We start from the raw sequence: 18,604 nt of genomic DNA, 5'->3' as shown, positions 1-18,604 counted from the left end.
GACCGCGTTCAGCTGCAGGGCTGGCTGGGAAATCTTGCTGGTGGCCGGTGGCCATGTGTCCAGCAAACACAACTACTGTGCAAGAGGGGACGGTGAGCAGTTTCGTGACCCTGAACCCTGGCACAGTAGTCTCTAAAGATAAGCCCACCAGGTGGCATAGTGAGAGGAAAGTATTAGAATTTCTGTTGGTGTGTTTTAACTTCCCTGTGTGTGTTACGTATGTGTTATAGTTTATAAGCTGTTGGCACAATAGTACAGATAGATAACTTACATCACGCTTCCATGTGCCACAGGTGGGTGTACATTGGCACCTTGTGACGCCCATGAGTCCAAGTTGGGGTGGACATCGAGGACAAAGGAGGAAACGTGACCTTGGGAAAGCCCCTCTGCTGTCCCCTCTCCCCTCTGTGGCCCTGCTCAGGGCCCTGATCCTCACAGCAGTCCACAGCATCAGTGTTCTTGTTTCAGGCACAAGGACCCACCTCAGAGGATCCATGAGCCTTGTCGGTGGCAAGGGGGAACATGTGCTTCAGCGTGCGGGACGCTGAGCTAAAAGAGCAGAAGTCACCACCCTTAGTTTGCCCAAAGGGGGTTCAGATGGGGCAGTGGCATGATGCCAGAGCAGACCTGGGATTAGAAATTCTGAAGAGTGGAGGTGATGGACCTGGATTGAGGAGGTTGGGAAGCCTAGGAAGACCATGTGGCCCCACCCTGGGTTGGAAGGTGGGAGCACTACTCATTGGGGGTGGGGGCAGGCACTAGACGCCTGTGGGCCTCCCCAGCCAGAAGACAGATGGGGGGGGGGGCGGTGTCCCAGGCTACCAGTCTTGTTCCCTGCTCCTGAAGAACCTCCCTGCTTGGTTGCAGGATAAGCCACTAAGCTCCCTTTTCCAGCTCAAAGACTCTCCAGAAGGGCCCAGGAGAGATGCTACAAGTCTGCTTCACTGAAGGACCACACTAGGCTTAGTATGGGTGTGCCCCCTCTCAGAAGTGGGACTCTGCCCCCTCTCTATCCACACCTGAAGTCAGAGGCCAGCTAACAGCTGGCTCTCCTGCCCTGCCGCCCGCATTCTGAGCTGAGCCTGAGGAAGGACGGGCTGAGCCTAGAGGCTCCATGAGGAAAGGCTTCTTGGAGCTGGAAAGCATACTCCTTCCCCCTCCTGTGGACCAGAAAGCTGGCAGCCATATTGGGTGAGGTCGGGAGCTCTTGCCCTTGGCATGGTGACAGCCACGGCACCTTGTTTCCCTCCCCAAAGCATCTTCCTGTTTGGGGGAAAGGTGAAGGGCCACAGGACGCAGGGGTAACAGATCCTCTTTAGGAAGGTCTTCTCTGCTGACCCTCACCCCAGTAGGAATCTAAAGCCTTCTTTGCTTGCGTTCTGTCCCAAATCTCAGGGTCTAACAGTGTCAGAAAAGGGAAAAAAAAAAATTTATTCCGGTGCTGGCCAGGCAGCCTTGTAGCAAATCCTCGTGGGTGCTTCCTGGGAGGTGACGGTGGGTCATCTGCCCCGAGTGGGCTTGGCCTACCTTTAAAGCATTTATGATGTGTGTGGCTCCAGCCTGCCAGCCCCACAGCCTGCCTTCCAGGATGTGGCTTCTCCCTGGCCCCCTCCTTGCCTCTAAAAATAACCTTGCTATTTTAGAACCACCTCCTCTGGAGCCTTTTCTCACTGCTCTCTTGGATCAGTAACCCCTGTGAGACCTGGCTCTTGGCTGCCTCTGTCCCCTCAGCTGTCCTCCCAGAGCTGTCCCCTTCCTGTTTCTCCCCCTTCCCCCAGTACCAGCTGGGATATTGTTCTCCAGCTAGGAAGGAATGTCCAGCTGGCTGTCCTCCGAGAAGAACAGACCTGTCACCTCTCCTCCCCGGGGATGGGTAGGGAGGAAGCGGGGCCAGGAGGGTGGCGGCGAGGCAGAGCACCACCCCGTGCGTCTGTTGTATTTGGGGACTCACACAGCCGTGAGAGGTTCAGGTGCCTGTCAAAGTGACAAGGGTTGAGAGGGCCGGGGGCTACAAGGACAGTCCATGCTGCCGTACTCTGACCCATGAGTGCTGGCTCCTGAGTGACTCCCCGCCCCATCTTCTTACAGCCCACAACCCTGCCTCAGGGCACCATCAACATGAACCAGTGCACAGATGTGGTGGATGGGGAGGCCCGGACAGGCCAGAAGTTCTCCCTGTGCATCCTGACCCCTGAGAAGGAGCATTTCATCCGGGCAGAGACCAAGGAGATCATCAGCGGGTGAGTCTGCCCCACACGTTTCGGGAGGAGGCGCTCCTTGCCCAACAGCGGGTTCTCGGACCGGTTCCCTTTGGCACAAATTGGGCAATATTGCCGTCCCTTTCTTCATCAGATGTGTCCCCGCTTCTGAGTCCGCTCTTTCTCTTCACAGCGCTACTGTGTGCCTGGTCACCACGCCAGAAACTGGCCTCCCCCTCCACCCGCCTTTGCGTCATCCGCATGTCCACATACCCACCAAGGCTGTCTCCTCATGTCCTGTGTGCTCGGGCGCCTCCCTCTGCTGGCACTGCCCGGTTCCGGGGCTACCTCGTCTCCTTTAGGCCTCTCGCTGGTCTCCCCACCTCCGTTCCCACGCCTCCCCAACCTGGTGTCACTCAACCGTGAGGGGCTCAGTCCCAGAGCTCGTCTGACCTTGCCGAAAACGCCATCACTTGGGGAACAAGTCCAGGTTCCTTGGCTGGCCCTGGACGGGGGGACCCTTCACAGCCCTCCAGCCTCACCTCCACCACCCTCGTGTCCCAGCACGGAGCTGCTTGTCACCACATATGCCCCTGCTGCCCACTGGCTCTGTGCCTTCAGTGGGGAATGATCCCTCCATCCCTCAGACTGGTAGAGTCAGCCAGAGCGTGCACTCTTCCAGGAAGCCTTCCCCCTTGAGGCACCTGGCGCCATCGGCTGGCCCTTAGAAAAGATGCAGATTGTCTGCGTGCACACGTGGCTTCCTTAGACAGCAGCAGGTCCTTGAGGGAGGAGGCTGCGTCTCGCTCACGGTCACCCCAGTGCTGCTGCGTACACTGGCTTCTTTGTCCAGGTGGAAGGAAAGAAAGTCTCTGAGTGACACCACTGCCCTGACCATGCCATGTGCAGAGGCTCAGGGGGAGTCCTGGAAGCAGGAGGGGGGCCCAGGTTTGAGGCCGACGGTCCGGGGTGGGAGGCAGAGCTCCGTGCTCCTAAGCCCACGCGGTGAGTCCCTGCTCCCAGGGCACCGCTTGCCAGCTCTGTGCGACCTCACCACCCAGCATGTGCATAGTGAGCAGGCTCCACCAGCCCGGCCAGGAGCTTGGGCACTGGATCTTGGAAAATCCCATTGGTCCTTTAAGACCTAAGAAAGCTTTGAGAGAAAGTAAACCTGGGGGGTGAGGGGTGCTGGGCTGATTATTGCAGCACAGAATAGAGGGAAATCGAGCATGAAGCCTTTTGGTTTCAATAAGTAAAAAGACTGAGCACTGGCCTGGGCTTCACTATCCTTCAGGATCTCAGGCTAAGGCTGCTGTATGAGGAAGCGAGGATACTGGTCAGAAGGTCCCCAGTTCTTGCCGAGTTCAAAAGTTCAAGTCCAGGGGCGCCTGGGTGGCTCAGTCGGTTAAGCATCCGACTTCAGGTCAGGATCTCACAGTCTGTGAGTTCGAGCCCCGCGTCAGGCTCTGTGCTGACAGCTCAGAGCCTGGAGTCTGCTCTGGATTCTGTGTCTCCCTCTCTCTCTGCCCCTCCCCTGCTCATGCTCTGTCTCTCTCTGTCTCAAAAATAAATAAAAACATTAAAAAAAAAAAAAAAGTTCAAGTCCACACTGTGATAAGGAGGAGCAGAGGGCCAGAGCTGCACTGCAGGGTGACCAGGTGACCCTATGCTGGGGGGTGCCAGTTCACCCTGAGCCCTTTTCCCTTGGAGAGAGGCAGGTTTGCATTTCTGACTCCTGGGGGCAAACAGGAGGACCACTTTGCCTCTGCCTCTCCCTGGCCTTAATTCTAGAACCATATGGTTTGAGAGTGTAGAGAGCGTGGAGCACCTGGCTGGCTCAGTCAGAGGAGCGTGCGACTCGTGATCTCGGGGTCATGGGTTCGAGCTTAACTTAAAAAAAAACTTAAAAAAAAAAAAGTATAGAGGTCTTTTACAAAGAGATCCCTCATCCTACAGTTGGGAAACTAAAGTTTTAGAAACGAGAGGACCCTGACCAAGGGCCACCCTCCAGGCCTGAGTGACAGCACAGAACCACTTGCACTTCCTGGCTCACACTTGCTGCTGCGGCCTGTCTGACAGAAACACTCAGGCCGGGGCTCCACTGCCCAGCTGGATTCCTAGGGGGAGATCTAGCCTTGGGAGCTAGGTCCTGTGGAGGCTTCTGGTTAGCAGGTGGGATGGGAAAGGGGTGTCCAGGGTCCCCAGGACAGGCTGGATCATGTGTGACTAGGGGACCAGGTCAGGGATATAGTGATGTGCCACATGGCATTAGGAAACTGGCATCTGATCGCGCCTCTGGCAGGTGGCCTGAATCCTACCATTAGGCACTTGCCACAGGCCAGGAGACCTCCTAAGGTCACCACCTGTATGGGGAATGGGGACTGCCATTCCCATGCAGTGTGGGCAAAGTCATTGATGAACCATGATACCAGATGCACATTCTCTCAGGGTCCCACAAGTAGGCTGGGCTGTCGTGAGGTTAGGAGATTTGTGCTGTGGCCCGGTGGTGTACCTGGAGCCAAAGCCACCCAGCGCTTTCCTCTCTCCTCATCCTGGGTCCGGGCCTCGCTTACCCCTGCCCAGCAGGCAGGGCTCACCGTGGCAGCCTGTCCCTGCACCCCTGGGCAACAGCTTCCCTATCTTCACCACCTGCTGGGACACTTGGCCTCCTTCAGGGAGACAGGTGGGGGGCGGTGTCCCCTGGGTACAGACTTCTGCCTCCACCTCCTCTCCCTCGTCTGCCTCTTGCCTTTGTGGATGGACTCCTCCCTTGGCATCCTCACCACCTGGCACAGCTCCTTTGCCCAGGTATTCTCATCTGGTCCCTGAGACCCTGAGATGGGTCTAAGCACGCAGCTCCCTAATGAGCGGCAGACACTTCCTCTGGACTGACTTCGAGCAGGAGCAGTTGGGGACAGTCCATCCAGCCTTCTCCCCGGGGTCTTCTCTGAACAGAGGCCCCTGAGCAGCCCGTGGCATCTCTCCCAGAGCCGGATGGAGAGAGTTGGCAGTTCTTTTTCCCGGCTCTCTTGTGCCAGGAGGAGCCTTCAGGATGTTTGGGGGCACAGCTTAATGCAGCTCTTTTAGAGGAGTTGGGAGGGGAGCAGGAGTTGGTGGCGGGTTGGGAGGCGGGGGGCTCTTCCGTGCTCTCCAGCTGGGCTGAGTCCAAGCTTTCCCCCTTCTCTGAGCCCCTGCCTTTCAGCTTTGTCCCCTTCAGTCTTATTCACCCTGGCTCTGCTGTCAGAGTCGGGGAACACTCTACCACGTCCCTGGCACTCACATCCATGACTGATCCCGTGTCCGTACTCACCCCTTGCCTCTCTTCTCTTCCCGGGTATATTTTACATAGTAACACATCCGAATGACGTTACACACGCTTCCTACTGGGCTTCCGTGAGAAATCCGAGTTCAGGGGACACATTCCGAGCCCAGCCCGCCCCTGCCTGTGCTCAGCCTCTGAGTCTCCAGCACAGCTCCCTGAGCTCCGTTCAGTCAGCAGTGCAACCACAGCACAGATCTCTTTCCTCAAGGCCCTGTCCTGAATGGCTCGTGGGCAGGGACTCAGGGCACCCCACAGGTTCTGCACCCACCTGCCATACTCCCCGTGCTCCTGGGGCCCTGGAGGACGAGGTGACTTTGTCAGGCAGTCTCTTCTCCTCTCCTAAGTGAAGCTATGAGAGGGGTCTTCGACAGCTTGTTAGAGTGCCCAAAAGAATTTTCAGCCCCTGTGGCAGGCTGTAAAGTGGGTCTTTTAACCCCAGGAGCATGTGAGTTCCTCAGATGACATATGAGTGAGGCCCTCAGGGAGTCTGCTCATCTGCTGTCCTTGCGGATACAGTCATGGCCTCTGTTCTTGCTTTGGGACCAGCCCACAGAGGAGTGACCCACAGGACCTGTGCCTTAGGTCTCTGCGGGACAGGCAGTTGTTCGTTCTCTCAGCAAATTGAGAATTACCTGTTCGGAGCTGAGCTCGGCTCTGCCCAGGTGCTGTGACTCCTCACACCCAAGCCCACTTTCCCCGTTGCCTGCTGTCAACAACCAGCACACCTCCTAAGGCTGTCCTGCAAGGTCACGGACTGTGACTGGCCTCCCCTCCTCCGTCCCAGATTAAAGAAGCACCAGCAAGTGCGAAAGGCGCAAACCCTTCTTCCTGACCCAGGCTCGGGTCCTGGGGTTGCTGCAGCCTCCGGCCAGGGCGCTGGTGGTGTGGGCTCTGCCTCACATCGCAGCTCAGCTGCTGCCGCTGGCCCAACACAGACCCTCGTGTTCTAGGAAGAAGGGAGACCAGAGTCTCCTGCCGTTCCTTGCCCTCTAGAGAGAGCGCCCTTCATCACCAGGTCCCTCCTGCCCTCCACTCCTCCTGTCTCCTCTCACCCAACCCTCCCAGAAGTTAATGAAGCTCAGGTGAGGCAAGCAGCGGATGTGTCACGGCCTAATCCGCCCCAGAGGTGGGGAGACTGAAGCCCGGAGGGGCTGGGAGCCACCCAAGGTCATGGTTAGAGAGTCGCACAGCCAGATCTGTATCAGCCACTGCTCTTCCCACACTCCCCTGCTGCCTTCTCTGCTCCTGGTCCAGAGTGGACCTGCCAACATGTGGGTCTTGGGGTGGGTCCCTGGGCAGCTCTGCCAGACCTTCCCCAAAGCCGAGGTGCCCAGAGCCCTCATTGTGCAGGTGGTGGGGCCCAGAGGTGAGAGAGTGGGTCTGGGAGGTCATCAGCTCAGCCCCCGGAAGTGATCTGCTGCAGAGAACTTTGGTAGCACAACTCTTGGTTCCTGCCTCTGTAGCCCTAAAGGACACCCAACAGCAGCCCATCCGTATGCTAAACAAATCTTCTCTGGGAGGACCATTTTAAAACCAAGTTGAAGCCCCGAAGATGGGATCAGTGAGGTGCTTGCTCTGCACTCTGAGGCCTGTGGTTCAGGCCTGCTGCCCCACCAGGGTGAAGCATTCCTTGTGCCTGGGCTGAGACCACATGGCCCTCCCCACCTGCACTCTGGTCATTGTGGGGTCAGCCTCTGGGCCTGGTCCCAACACAGCCTGTGCTTGTCCTGGGCTGCACTTCTGGCAGTTCCTGCCCCAGTGGTAGCAGGCTCACATCTGGGTCGTGCTCTGCCCTGCTCGGCTGCCCAGAGGCCTGACCACTGGGTGGATGCCCCCAAGCAGGAAGCGTTGCGCCTGGTGTCTAGACCACCCGACGAGGTTCCTAGTCCCCAAGAGCAGGGATCTGATCCAGTGCTTCCCCCCCTCTTCTCTCTCCAGATGGCTAGAGATGCTCATGGTCTATCCCAGGACCAATAAGCAGAACCAAAAGAAGAAGCGGAAGGTGGAGCCTCCCACACCACAGGTAGGCAAAGTGGTATCGTTTCAGTAGAGCTGGGATGAAGTGAGAGCTCCCCGGAAGGACCCGGCCTAAAACTAGGGCTGAGGAAAAGGATCCAGATGGGGCTGAGACGGTCACCAGCCCTGCGTGTCCTCTCCTTCCCTCCAGTGGTCTGTGGGCTGCAATCGGTACGCTCCTCTCCAAGCCACAGGGCAGGACCCTCCATGGGCCAGGGTGGCCTTCGTGTACGCTCTGGGGCTGCCCCAGGCGGTTTCCAGTGAGTGGGCCAGTGCTGAGCAGCAGTATTACAGCACGTGTCCCTTCCCTGGCTGTCCTGCCAGCTGCTAGGGAGCACACAGCATGCTTGGAAGGCTACTTGCTGCACACGCATGTCCTCGCGCACCACGGTTGAGGAAGGGACTCAGTTCAGCTCTACTTGACACACGGAGATGATCCTACAGACAGCAGGCTGGGAAGGAAGGCCAGACAGGGAGTGTCCTGGCCGAGTGAGGGGCTCTCAGGGCTCTGTTCCTGCTCTGAACTTTGACCATAAATGGAAAAAACTTGGTACGACCTTGACTTGTGGGCCCCTGTCCTACCTCCCATGTGACCAGAGCAGGAGGTAGCTTGCATAGTCCCACCAGGTCTAGTACTTTCCCAAAGGCCACTCTCTTCCACCTCTGCAGGGGCACAGGGCACCCAGAAGGGCTGTGCACCTCCCTGCCATGCTCCTCACACTCCCGGGGCCCTGACGGAGCGAATTAACCTTCCTGAGCCTCAGTGAACTGATTTGCAGAACGGGCCCTTTGAGATCTGGTTATAGGATTTTTGTGGGCAAGAAGGGAAGCGCTGAGCCCCTGATGGGCGCTCAGCGAATGCTCCTCCTCTCTGCTCCAGACTTCACAGTTACCGAGTGCCTTGCCCTGCCTGATCCAGCCTCACAGCAACTCTAAGAGTGAGCAGAATGGGAATCGGGTTCCCTTGGGATCTTGCAAGGCCCAGAGTCTGACAGGGAGCCAGCCCGTGACAGAACCTGGCTACCCACTGGGGCTCTGTAGTCCTTACTGGATACTCTCTGCTTCAGCGAGTGGCAGAGGTCAGCCTGGGCAGGACTGGTAGGTGTGTGCTGGCCTGGGTCCCTCGCCCTCTACACACCCACCTTGGGCTTCCTTGCACAGGCCCTGATGGAGTGCGGCTCTGGGCCTGCTCTCAGCCAGTGGTTGTTGTCTGCTGTCTGTCCACGCTCCCCAAGGTGTCTCAGGCCAGCATCCTCTGAAGGTAGTATACCTGGCAAGAAGTCAGCAAAATGCAGTTGGAGTCATTCCTGGAGACTGAAAGTGGGGCTTCCTACTAGGGAACAGCAGATACACACACAAATCCCCCAAAGCTGCCTGGTTTGAGAGAAAAAATCCCAGGCAGAATAATAGCGTTTAGGGTTACTCTGCGTTTCTATAGTGATGTCTTGGAAACATCGCTAGAGCGGAGCTCCGACCTCCAAATAAGGCAACGACATGTGCAATAGACACGTTCGGCCCAGACCGGGGAGTTTGGTTGTGTCCCTGCTCCCCGGCTGTCCCCTCCCTCTAGATACTGCTAGCCATGGCCGAGCTTCACCTTTTCCGTTGGTAGCAGGAGCCACGCCATCACAGGGTGGGGAGATCACCCGCTTCCCTGAGAGTCTCTTAGAACGTGGGTGTCCCAGCCTGCTCTGCTCACCCCTTCCTGAGCCCCAGCCGAAGCCAGCCTGGCAGGGACTCTTCTTTCTGCCCCTTGTTCCCAAGAGCATCACATTTGATTCCATTGGTTTCTGGAAGCTGTAAACTTTCATCTGGGGCCCATCTTCTTGTGAATCAGTCTCATGAGGTGATGTGGGGTCTCTCCAGAGGAGAGTTGGGGATCTCTGGGCAGGCCTTCCCTCCACAGCCTGATGCTGAAGGTGTTTTGTTACCCTGAATGGAACAGGGAGGGAAGCCTAAAGCCTTGTGGGCCCCCCATCGAGGCAGGAACTCAGGACCCCATATCTGGCCTCTTTCTCTGTGGCCTGGGAGAGTTTCACATAAAACCAGTGGGGATCTGGAAGTGTCGCTGTGCTGTGCCGTGCCCTCCAGAAACTCAGGAGGCGAGCCCACAGGGGCCCGCTTTAAGAAGGATGTCTCAAGCAGTTAAGACTTGGGGCCATGGAGAGTACACTCACCAAGTGGTTTCCTGAGAGTATCAGAGAGAGACCCATGCCAGGCCCTGAGGGAGGATGAAGATCAAGCTACAGGGGGGAGCAGACAGCCTCTAGACTGGGCACATGGGTCCCAGCAGAGCCAAGAGCAGCAGGGAGTCAGGCTGGCCCTGGCCAGGGCCTCCAAAGCCTGAGGCCTGAGATACAGGTTCTGGGAGCTGCTGCTTTACTCAGTCCCTGTTCCCTCCAAGAGGAAAGACTTTTTCTGATACCGAGATGCCTAGAGAGAAGGAATAATGATCCATGCCAGGTACGACCAGGACAGGAAGGACGGAGATCTTACCGCCCTCTCCCCAAATCCCAGGTCTGGGGCCAGGGGCTGCGTGTTCCCCCTGCCAGTGTGTGGGCCGGGAGGCTTGATTCATCAGGTGGAGCTCTGGAATGCTGGTTTCTCCCATGCCCCCGCCCGCCAGGCTCTTGGCCCTTGCTTCTCCGCCTTTCTTGAGAGACCTGTAAAACAACAGACCCCTCTCAATGTGACCAGAGACATGCCCGGAGGAATGTCCCTACTGGTCCAGTACGCTGGTTCTTCTCAGGCCCACACGTGTGTTGTGGATTGCCACTTCTTCTGGGGTGTCTTGTTCTCTACTTGGGTGGCTGCTCCAGGTCACATCCTTCTTTTCATTGGGTCCCCGCTCCATTCCTGTGCCCAGGAAGTAGAAAGGCAGGCTTTCTGTGAAACCTCCTCTGGAGAGGGTACCTGCTTAGCTAGCATGTGGAGGCGACAGCGGCCCGGGCCTGCCTTTCTCTTTCCTCCCTACCTTTCAAAGCCCTTTGTGAGCTGCTAGATGAACAGCACAGACCTCGTTACAGCAGTGAAACGCTGATAGCCCCGACCATGCAGGGACTAACACGTAGGAAACCCAGCACCTCTGCCTCCTTCCTCTTCCACAGGCACCTGTGGTCTGTGTCCTTGTGACCCCCAGCACCCTCTCCACCCCAACGGCGACAAGTGTGGGGAGCAGAGGCAGTGCCCCACAGCCGCCACACATCCGCTTTGGAAAAGAGCAGCAACTTTACCCAGAGATCAGGCTTTCCTGTTATCACCCACCCAGCCCCCTCTCCTGGAAGCCAGCGTGGCTTTGTTCCTGCTGCCAGACTGTCCCTCTGTCTCCACCGATTCGATAAGGCTTGGCCGAGAGGCAAGAGAAAGCAGAGCCTCCAGAGGAGAGAAAAAGAACTGCCTGTGGACCTTGGCCGCCATTCAGGGCCCTCACTCTCTGGGAGGTGTTTTCCAGAAGTGGGGAGCGTGGGGAGGGATCTGCAGATGTGACCAGCCCTCACAGATTGGGAGGCCCAGGGCCAGAAGGTGGGTGTGTAGCCACGAGGTGCTGAGACATGCATTTGTTTCCCAAGCTCCCTGTCATGGCTCCTTGGATCTCAAGCCTAGAATTTCCTCGGCCTCTTGGGAATCCGTGGCAGCCCACCTGCTCCGTGCTGGAGCCACAGGCATCAGAGAGGGGTGTGCATATGCCATGGGCACTTCACCCACAGCGTGGGGCTGAGGCCACTTCCCTCACAAGCACAGCTGCCGCCTATTCCTCTTGGGCCCTTTCTGGCAACCTCTCCGTATCCTTGTGCAGCTGGACTTCCGCGGGGGGGACGGATTCACCGACCATCTTCACGTCACCCCACCCCACCCCACCCAGTTCTCTAGGAGGAGTCCCAGCTCCACCCTGAGCCCACCAGAGCGTGCCCAGCCTCTGGCCTTTGAACAGAAGGCTCAGTCGCCAGAAGGGGCCACGGCAGGGGGACCTGGAGTGAATTCTGCTTGAGGGATGCGTTGCTGGGGCGCATGGATTGAGGGCGGTGGGCTGACTGGAAGGACAGGTGGCCCTGGGGCTGGCGCTCCTTAGATCATTAGAGCCTGGTTCTTTTGGAGCCCTCAGGAAACTGTCAGAAACCATTGCCATTTTCTTACAAGAAGTCCAGTTCTTACAAGGTGGGTAAGAGCTGCAGGGAATCTTCAGCCAGGTCTGGTGACAGCTCTGTTGGGCAGTCAGGCGTGTCTTGGGTCTGTGGGAAGAGCCTTCTTATCTTTATCCCATCCCTTGAGGCTCCGGAATTCTTGCAAAGCCAAGGAAGACTTTGGACCTGGTAAAATGCCTGTTTTTTCACATTGAGATACCTGGTGCCTGGGCTTCTCAGTGGGCCCTCTAGGATGCCCATCCAAAGCATACTCCTCCCCCCCCCCCCCCCCCCCCACTGCCACTCCTGAGGGTGACTGGTGATGGAAAAGGCTTGAAGCCCCACTCTGCCCCTTACTGGCCATGCGAGCATGAGCATGCCGTCTCCTCTCAGCCCAGGCAGCCTCCCCTGCGAGGTGTGTTGGTGAGGACTGGATGGTACAGTGATGTACCAGAGCCCAGCACATGGTCCGTGCTCAGTGGCAGATAACCCAGCGGTTAATCTCGGCGGTTAAAACCCTGCTCGCGCACAGACACATCACCTGTGTCATCTGTAATCCTCGCCAAGGGCCCCACCTCGAGAGTTGGGTTAAGGTAGGTTTCTAAAACTGAGACTTGGCCGCCAGGACGGGAGTGGAAGGTGGGCATTTGTGCATAATCCCCATGTTTTTGGGAAGGCAGCTGAGACATGTCTCGCTTTTGAGAGCAAAGCCGTCTTGCTAGCAGTGCCCTCTGTAGCTGGCACCTAGGACCCTGGGCCAAGCCCGGGTGAGCTGGTGCTGTAGGGCAGCTAGAGATCCCAGCCGGGCCCTTGTCCAGGCCCTGGATTCGAGGTTGAGTCACAGTTCTGCGCCTGCTCTGGAAACGGACTTTCTGTATTTGGCTAAGTACCTCCCATGTGAATGCTTCTCCCACAGAGCAGCACCAGTTTCGATCTGGGGAGACGTGGGGTGGACACTGCTCCCATATGGGCTCGTGGCGGGGTGGGAGGGCATGCATGTACTTGGATGTTTTGTTTGTATCTGATGACTCTTCCTTCACACAGTGTCCCAGATGTCCTGTTTGAGCTTTCTAGAACCAGAAGGTGGGGGGTGGGCAAGGGCTGGCCCCGGCATGGGTGTTGTGTGGACACGTGCTTTGCATTTTCCCAGTGGCCATCTCCATGGTGTGTTCTTCCCTCACCCCACCCCATCTTTTGTGACTCGTGTCCTAAGCGCCTACAAGTCTAGGAACGACAGACTCTGAGCCAGCCACTTGTCATCTCACTTTTAGTGCCTGGTCCGCTGCTCTGGGCTCTGTGGTTTTGTGGGCAGGGAACACTGGCGTGTGTTTGCTGTCGGAGGTCCAGGCAGAAACCCTAAGCCTCTGCTCCGTGTATTTACCAAATCTGGCCTGAGGCCAGTCGGACCAGGCACTCTGGGCGCACTGACTGGGGCTGTCGAGGGGAAACGGCCACGGTGCCATCCAGATGGAGCTTTCACCTGACCAAGATATCTCTGTTCTGAGCCTCCCCTGCCAGGGATTCCGGGCCACTGACACAGTGCGGTTGACCTTAGTGTCCCCTGTGGCCAGGCACCCGGGCAGCCAGGACCTGCGCAGCAGCTCAGGCTGTGTGCTGTGGCTGCACAGACGCTGCTCTCTCCCCCAGGAACCAGGGCCGGCCAAGATGGCTGTCACCAGCAGCAGCAGCAGCAGCAGCAGCAGCATCCCCAGTGCTGAGAAAGTCCCCACCACCAAGTCTACACTCTGGCAGGAAGAAATGAGGGCCAAGGACCAGCCCGACGGGAGCAGCCTGAGTCCAGCTCAGAGTCCCAGCCAGAGCCAGCCTCCCGCTGCCAGCACACTGAGGGAACCTGGGCTGGAGAGCAAAGACGGTGAGTGGGAATCCTGGGGCCCGACCTCACAGCTCTGCAACAGGCGTCCATCCCCACAGAGCTGGTGCTGGGAACTCAGGGACCGGTGCAGCCCAGTCCTAAGCCCTGGGCCTCAGGCTCTTTCACCTTCCGTGTCCGTCAGCCCTCGGCAGGGGCCTGGCCTGGGTGGGCCTGGGATTCTTGGACGCCGGCCTTGGCCTCGCGCCTCTAGCTCTTCAGTCCCATCTGTAAAGGAGGAAGACAGCACCTGCTCCGTCAGCCCCAGGTGGGTGTCGTGAGAATCAAACTGCTCCGGAACGAGGTCTGTGTACCAGGAGGCCTTCCTGTCACAGTGGCTGCATTGTGTTCATGGCCTAGTTGACCCTGGCAGCCCAGCGTGTCCTGAGAGCAGCACTCGTTAGGGCAGCCTCGTCCTTCTCCCTGTCCCGTCCTGCCCAGCCCCTGGGCGCACGCAGTAGGGAAGAGGGTGCTCCGGAGGCTTTGCTGTGCTCCCTTCACTTAGCGCTTTGGAATTACCAGAGCAGAGGCAGCGAGGCACCGTTTGCCTCCCTGGCCTGGGCCCTCGAGGGCTCCGCGTGACATAGGCTGGCCTCTCCCATTTATATTTTGTCCAGCTCATTAAAGACAAGACAGTTAGGACTGACCCAGTTCATTCAGGCCAAAATACGTTTTGCCTCAGCTCTTCATGGGTAGCACCCATCCATTCCCCTCGTTCCTGCAGAAGTCCCCTGCCTCTGCCGTCCCCAGATGTGCTAAAAGGCCGAACGGCTACTTGGCCATTGGTTTCCTCCTTGATGCTTGCTAAGAAGCGGTTGTTGGTGGGACCTCTCTCGGGGGCGAGGGATCCTGCTCCCCCCAAAAGCCCTCCGACTAGAAGCTCAGGGACCCCCAGGCAGTCTAACAGGGGCAGCCAGGTTAGGAGAGAGATGGATGAGGGACTTGTGTGGGAAGGGTATTTCATTCCTGTCCCAAGGTTCTGCAGTAGGGCGAGCCATATAGGACTTTAAAAAGTTCCCAGAAACCAAAGATGGCAGCAGGCTAAGTGTGTCTCCCGCCTCCCTTGTCTCTTCCAGAGGAGAGCGCCATGAGCAGCGACCGCATGGACTGTGGCCGCAAAGTCCGGGTAGAGAGCGGCTACTTCTCCCTGGAGAAGACCAAGCAGGACTTGAAGGCCGAGGAGCAGCAGCTGCCCCCGCCGCTCTCCCCTCCCAGCCCCAGCACCCCCAACAACAGGTATAGTGGCCCCGGACCGCCCTCCCAGGAGCTTGGTCATCCCCTTCCTTCCCCAGGTTCTCGACCCCCCGGCCGAATTGTCTGCGGCAGCTCCCGTGGCTCCCTGGACGTGGCCAGCCGGCCCCCCGCCCACACGGACTCCAGCAGCGCTGGGGGGCGGGGAGCAGAGAGACTGGGGCGCACCTTTGCCTTTAAAGCCAGCAGGCAGTATGCCGCCCTGGCCGACGTCCCTAAGGCCGTCAGGATCAGCCACCGAGAAGCCTTCCAAGTGGAGAGAAGGCGGCTGGAGCGTAGGACTCGGGCCCGGAGCCCTGGCAGGGAAGAGGTGGCCCGTCTGTTTGGCAACGAGCGGAGGTAAGGAGGGGATTAGAGGGCCACATGTGCACAGACACGCGCCCCTCCTTTCACAGTCTCTCTCTCTCTCTCTGTCTCTCTCTCTCACACTCACACGCACGCACGCACACACACACACTCCTGTGTTCTTTTACATGCTTTTGACATGTCTCCTCACACACACTCTCATGCACACATTTCCTCTCCTCACCTCACACATGCATGCACACGTTCCCAAAGCATTTCTTGGGGGAGCACACTTGTTCTCCCTTTCTGTTCAGAGTGTGTGGGGAGCCTTCCCTTTTTGAGCCTGGGCTCTGATCACAGAACTCAGCCCCCGGTAGCCAGAAATGTAGGATCCCTCTCTGGACACCGAGAGATCTGGGCCAGAGGCCAGCTGCTTCCTGTGAGTGCCTCCTGGCACTGATACATTAAGGGCCGCTGGGCCTTATGTGGCTGCATCTGTTCTTTCCTGGTCCATTTCTGTTCTCTGAGGTGCCTGTGAAGGCAGGGAAAGCCCAGAAGTGTAGGGGCTGGCTCCCCTTGCCCTTACGCTCCTGGCACGGGTGGAGGGAACCGAAGGAGGTGGGGTGGGCAGCCACGGGAAGTCACAGGGAAGCTGAGGTAGCCTGTGAGGTTACCGAGCATCCAACAGCATCGCTCTTCATCCGGGCTTGGCTGAAACATGACATGGGGAGGCTCACAGAACCACAGCTTCCTGGGGAGAGACAGGGTTTAGAGATGAGAACTGGGACAGGGCCTGGGACAGAGGCATGGAACTCAACTGTGGTGTGAAGAGAGGAGGGCTCTGTCCTCCTTTTCTCTTGTTCCACCGGCCCTGTGCTTCCCAGAGAGCCATGGAAAGAGCTTGGTTCCATCTCTGAGGCCCTGACCCGGATCACTGCACCGGAGTGCCCCCTTCCAGTAGGAACTTCATCCCTGAGTCTGTAAACAGAGCCTTGACAACAGGGGTCTCACCCGGGTCCGGGGGTGAACTGCTGGAGGTCCACGAACCCCCCTAAATGATTGGAGAGTCCATATGTACATTTTTCTGGGAAAAGAAAGTCCGAAATTTTCATTAGGTTCCCGAATGAAACCTCTTTCCGAAAAAAGAGGTTCAGACTTAAATTCCCAAAGCATTCCCAGAATGTCCTCCCCACCCTGCCGAAGCCTAACTAAAGCTCAGAGTCGGCATGCTGAAGAGACAGGCTAGGGTGGCGATGAGCTCCCCTCCTCGAGGGGCCAGCTGTGAGCAGGGTGCCTTTCTCTCCTGCTCCCTTTTCTTAATACCCACCTGCTCTCCCAAAGCCCCAGGTGGGAGGGACCTGTGCACTTGTGGGTCCACCTCCAGAATAAGGAGATGCCCAGAGTTGTTGGTCTTGAGAAGAAAGCAGATGTGCCTGATTCCTAGGCAGAGGGAGAAGGAAGCTGACCTGATGCCTGGGAGGCGGCCTTCAAGCCCTGGCTGTCTTCTTGTTTGATTAGCAACCCCAAGAGGTGCCTGGGTCACACACAGAGATGGGGCCTCAGAAGCAGGGTGACTCCTCACAGGAATAGCCTGGTGTAACAGAGCTAGGCTGCACATCCCCACCGGGCCCTTAACTGGAAAGACCCTGCTCCCATGATGTGACCCAGGATGGGACCACAGCTGCCCTTAAAGCAGTTAAGTAAATACATAAGTTGAGAGGGCTTGCCAGAGACTAGGAGGCCTGTGGGCCAGAGCAGAAGAGGCTTGCACTGGCCGGCAGGCAGGCTGTGGATCCTGGAGGCTCCCGAGTGGGCAGCTGTGCCCTGGTTCAGCGGCAGACCGAAGAATTAACGTTCAGCACACCTGCTTGGCTTTGAACTTGTTCTTGTCTAGTAGCCTGGGGTAGATGGCATCTCTGGGGCTTTCCTCTCTGCATGCTCCTTGCCACCATGGAGATGGGTTTCCACCTGGTGTTGGCACCCCTGGAGCCCACCCGCTCTGCGTCCTCACATTGTAATGTCACTTTCTTACCCTAATGACATCTGACTGGCTGCTGTCACTTTGCTAGGCCTGCACTCTAGCTCACCCTGTGCTTGATCGGATCCCTGCGTCCTGGTTGAATAGAGCAGAACCCCATATTGGCAGGACGTCGGCCACAGCTGAGCCAGGCTGGCCCCGGAGCCAGGTTGGGGGGGCACAGTGGGGGGTGGTCACCTGACAGGCCAAGGCCCTGAAGCAATCCTTTATGGGCCGCTCAGATTGCTCTTCAGATTTGCTCCAGAGCTTTTCAGATGTTTCTTGGATGGTGACTCACTGCCAAACACGCATGGGGGAGGCCATGGCCCTTGTTAAACTCTTGGTGACTGACACCAGGACCAGGTCTTTTGTGGTCCTGCCCCTCACCTGGGCCGGGAACCTGGAGAGGTCAGGCGGGGCACGGGTGCAGGTGCCTCCTCTCTGTCAGCCAGCCCAGGGGGACGTTTCCTGCCACACCTGCAGTACCTCAAGGGAACCAGTTTAAAAGCGTCTCACTCACCTTGCAAAATAAGCCATGGCTGACCTCACCAGAAACCCCCCTCTGTGTGGAGAGGCCGCATCAAGTGCCACTCTCCTTTCCTCATCTGACTCCCCTCTCTGCAGCCCTGGCAGGCCGGTGGCTCGTGAGCCGCAGGTGACTCGGTGGGGCGCCGTTCCATGCGGCCTTCCCAGGGCTCTCTAGGCCCCAGGGTCAGTTGGAGGGGCTCCCCTTCTGCAAGTGGTGGTACCTGGGTCTGTGCGTGGGCCTGGAACCTCCAGGGTGGTGGCGCCTGGGGCCCCATCCACCCAAGCAGGCTGAGCGCTTGCAAGAGCTTCCTGTGGCTCCCAGGAGCTCCTGCCGCTGCCCGCGCTGCCTGCGCTCGCTGCACACACCCTCTCTTGCCGCCTTCCCTCAACCGCTGCTGCCTGCTGCCTGCGCTGCTGGTTCTGGCAGGTTGGCCTGGGAGCAAGCTCTGTTCCTGGAGAAGGTTCTGCAGAGGTTTAGGGCCCCAGAGCTCCTGCTTTGTGTGTGAGCACAGAGAGGGGCGGAGAGCCCAGAGGACCCGAGAATTCTGCCCTTGGTCTTAAGCTTCTGGGATGAAGAAGCCCTAAGAGATCCATTTTTACTGGTAACCCTTCTTGAGTCTCTTGGCGGGGTCTCAGGATTTGAGCCCATTTCCTCTTTTTCCTTCTAGAGTTAGATATTAGTCTCCCTTATATTTTTATCTTTGGGGCTCAGAGGCCCTTCGCTTGCTCCCCTTGACTCTGCCACTAGTCCAGAATGAAAGTAAAAACCCTTCCTGTGGGGTGACCTTGGGGCACTTGCCTGGGTGTCCCTGAGAGGGCAGGCCTTGGTCTGGTGGCATGTCACGGTTGTAAAAAACAGAATTCAACTGAGTAAGCTTTAGAGATCTTATCGACTTTATCCAACAATTCATGAATCACACAGCATCTCGTCTGTCAAATAGAAAGGAGCTCCGAAGAGCTGTACAAAATGAAAAACTTTTTATAGGTAGAAGAGAG

At 57.8% G+C, this 18,604-nt stretch overlaps 1 protein-coding gene across 9 annotated transcripts in view; it reads left to right on the top strand.

Annotated features, from left to right (window-relative positions):
• Positions 1-18,604, top strand: part of LOC123603132 (myosin phosphatase Rho interacting protein) — a 153,835-nt gene that overhangs the window by 81,870 nt on the left and 53,361 nt on the right. For 4 of the 9 annotated variants that reach the window (XM_045487641.1, XM_045487637.1, XM_045487639.1 and 1 more), the window contains exons 4-8: positions 2,089-2,240; positions 7,459-7,543; positions 13,305-13,530; positions 14,604-14,763; positions 14,965-15,117. In XM_045487641.1, coding sequence (XP_045343597.1) covers positions 2,089-2,240; positions 7,459-7,543; positions 13,305-13,530; positions 14,604-14,763; positions 14,965-15,117 — 776 coding nt within the window. Of the gene's footprint in view, positions 1-1,798; positions 1,874-2,088; positions 2,241-7,458; positions 7,544-13,304; positions 13,531-14,603; positions 15,118-18,604 lie in introns of those variants that run through there. The other 5 variants (XM_045487644.1, XM_045487645.1, XM_045487642.1 and 2 more) reach the window with 3 other exon arrangements.

The sequence above is a fragment of the Leopardus geoffroyi genome, chromosome E1 (genome assembly GCF_018350155.1).
Source record: "Leopardus geoffroyi isolate Oge1 chromosome E1, O.geoffroyi_Oge1_pat1.0, whole genome shotgun sequence".
NCBI lineage: Eukaryota > Metazoa > Chordata > Mammalia > Carnivora > Felidae > Leopardus > Leopardus geoffroyi.
This window is presented reverse-complemented; position numbering and strand designations above follow the sequence as displayed.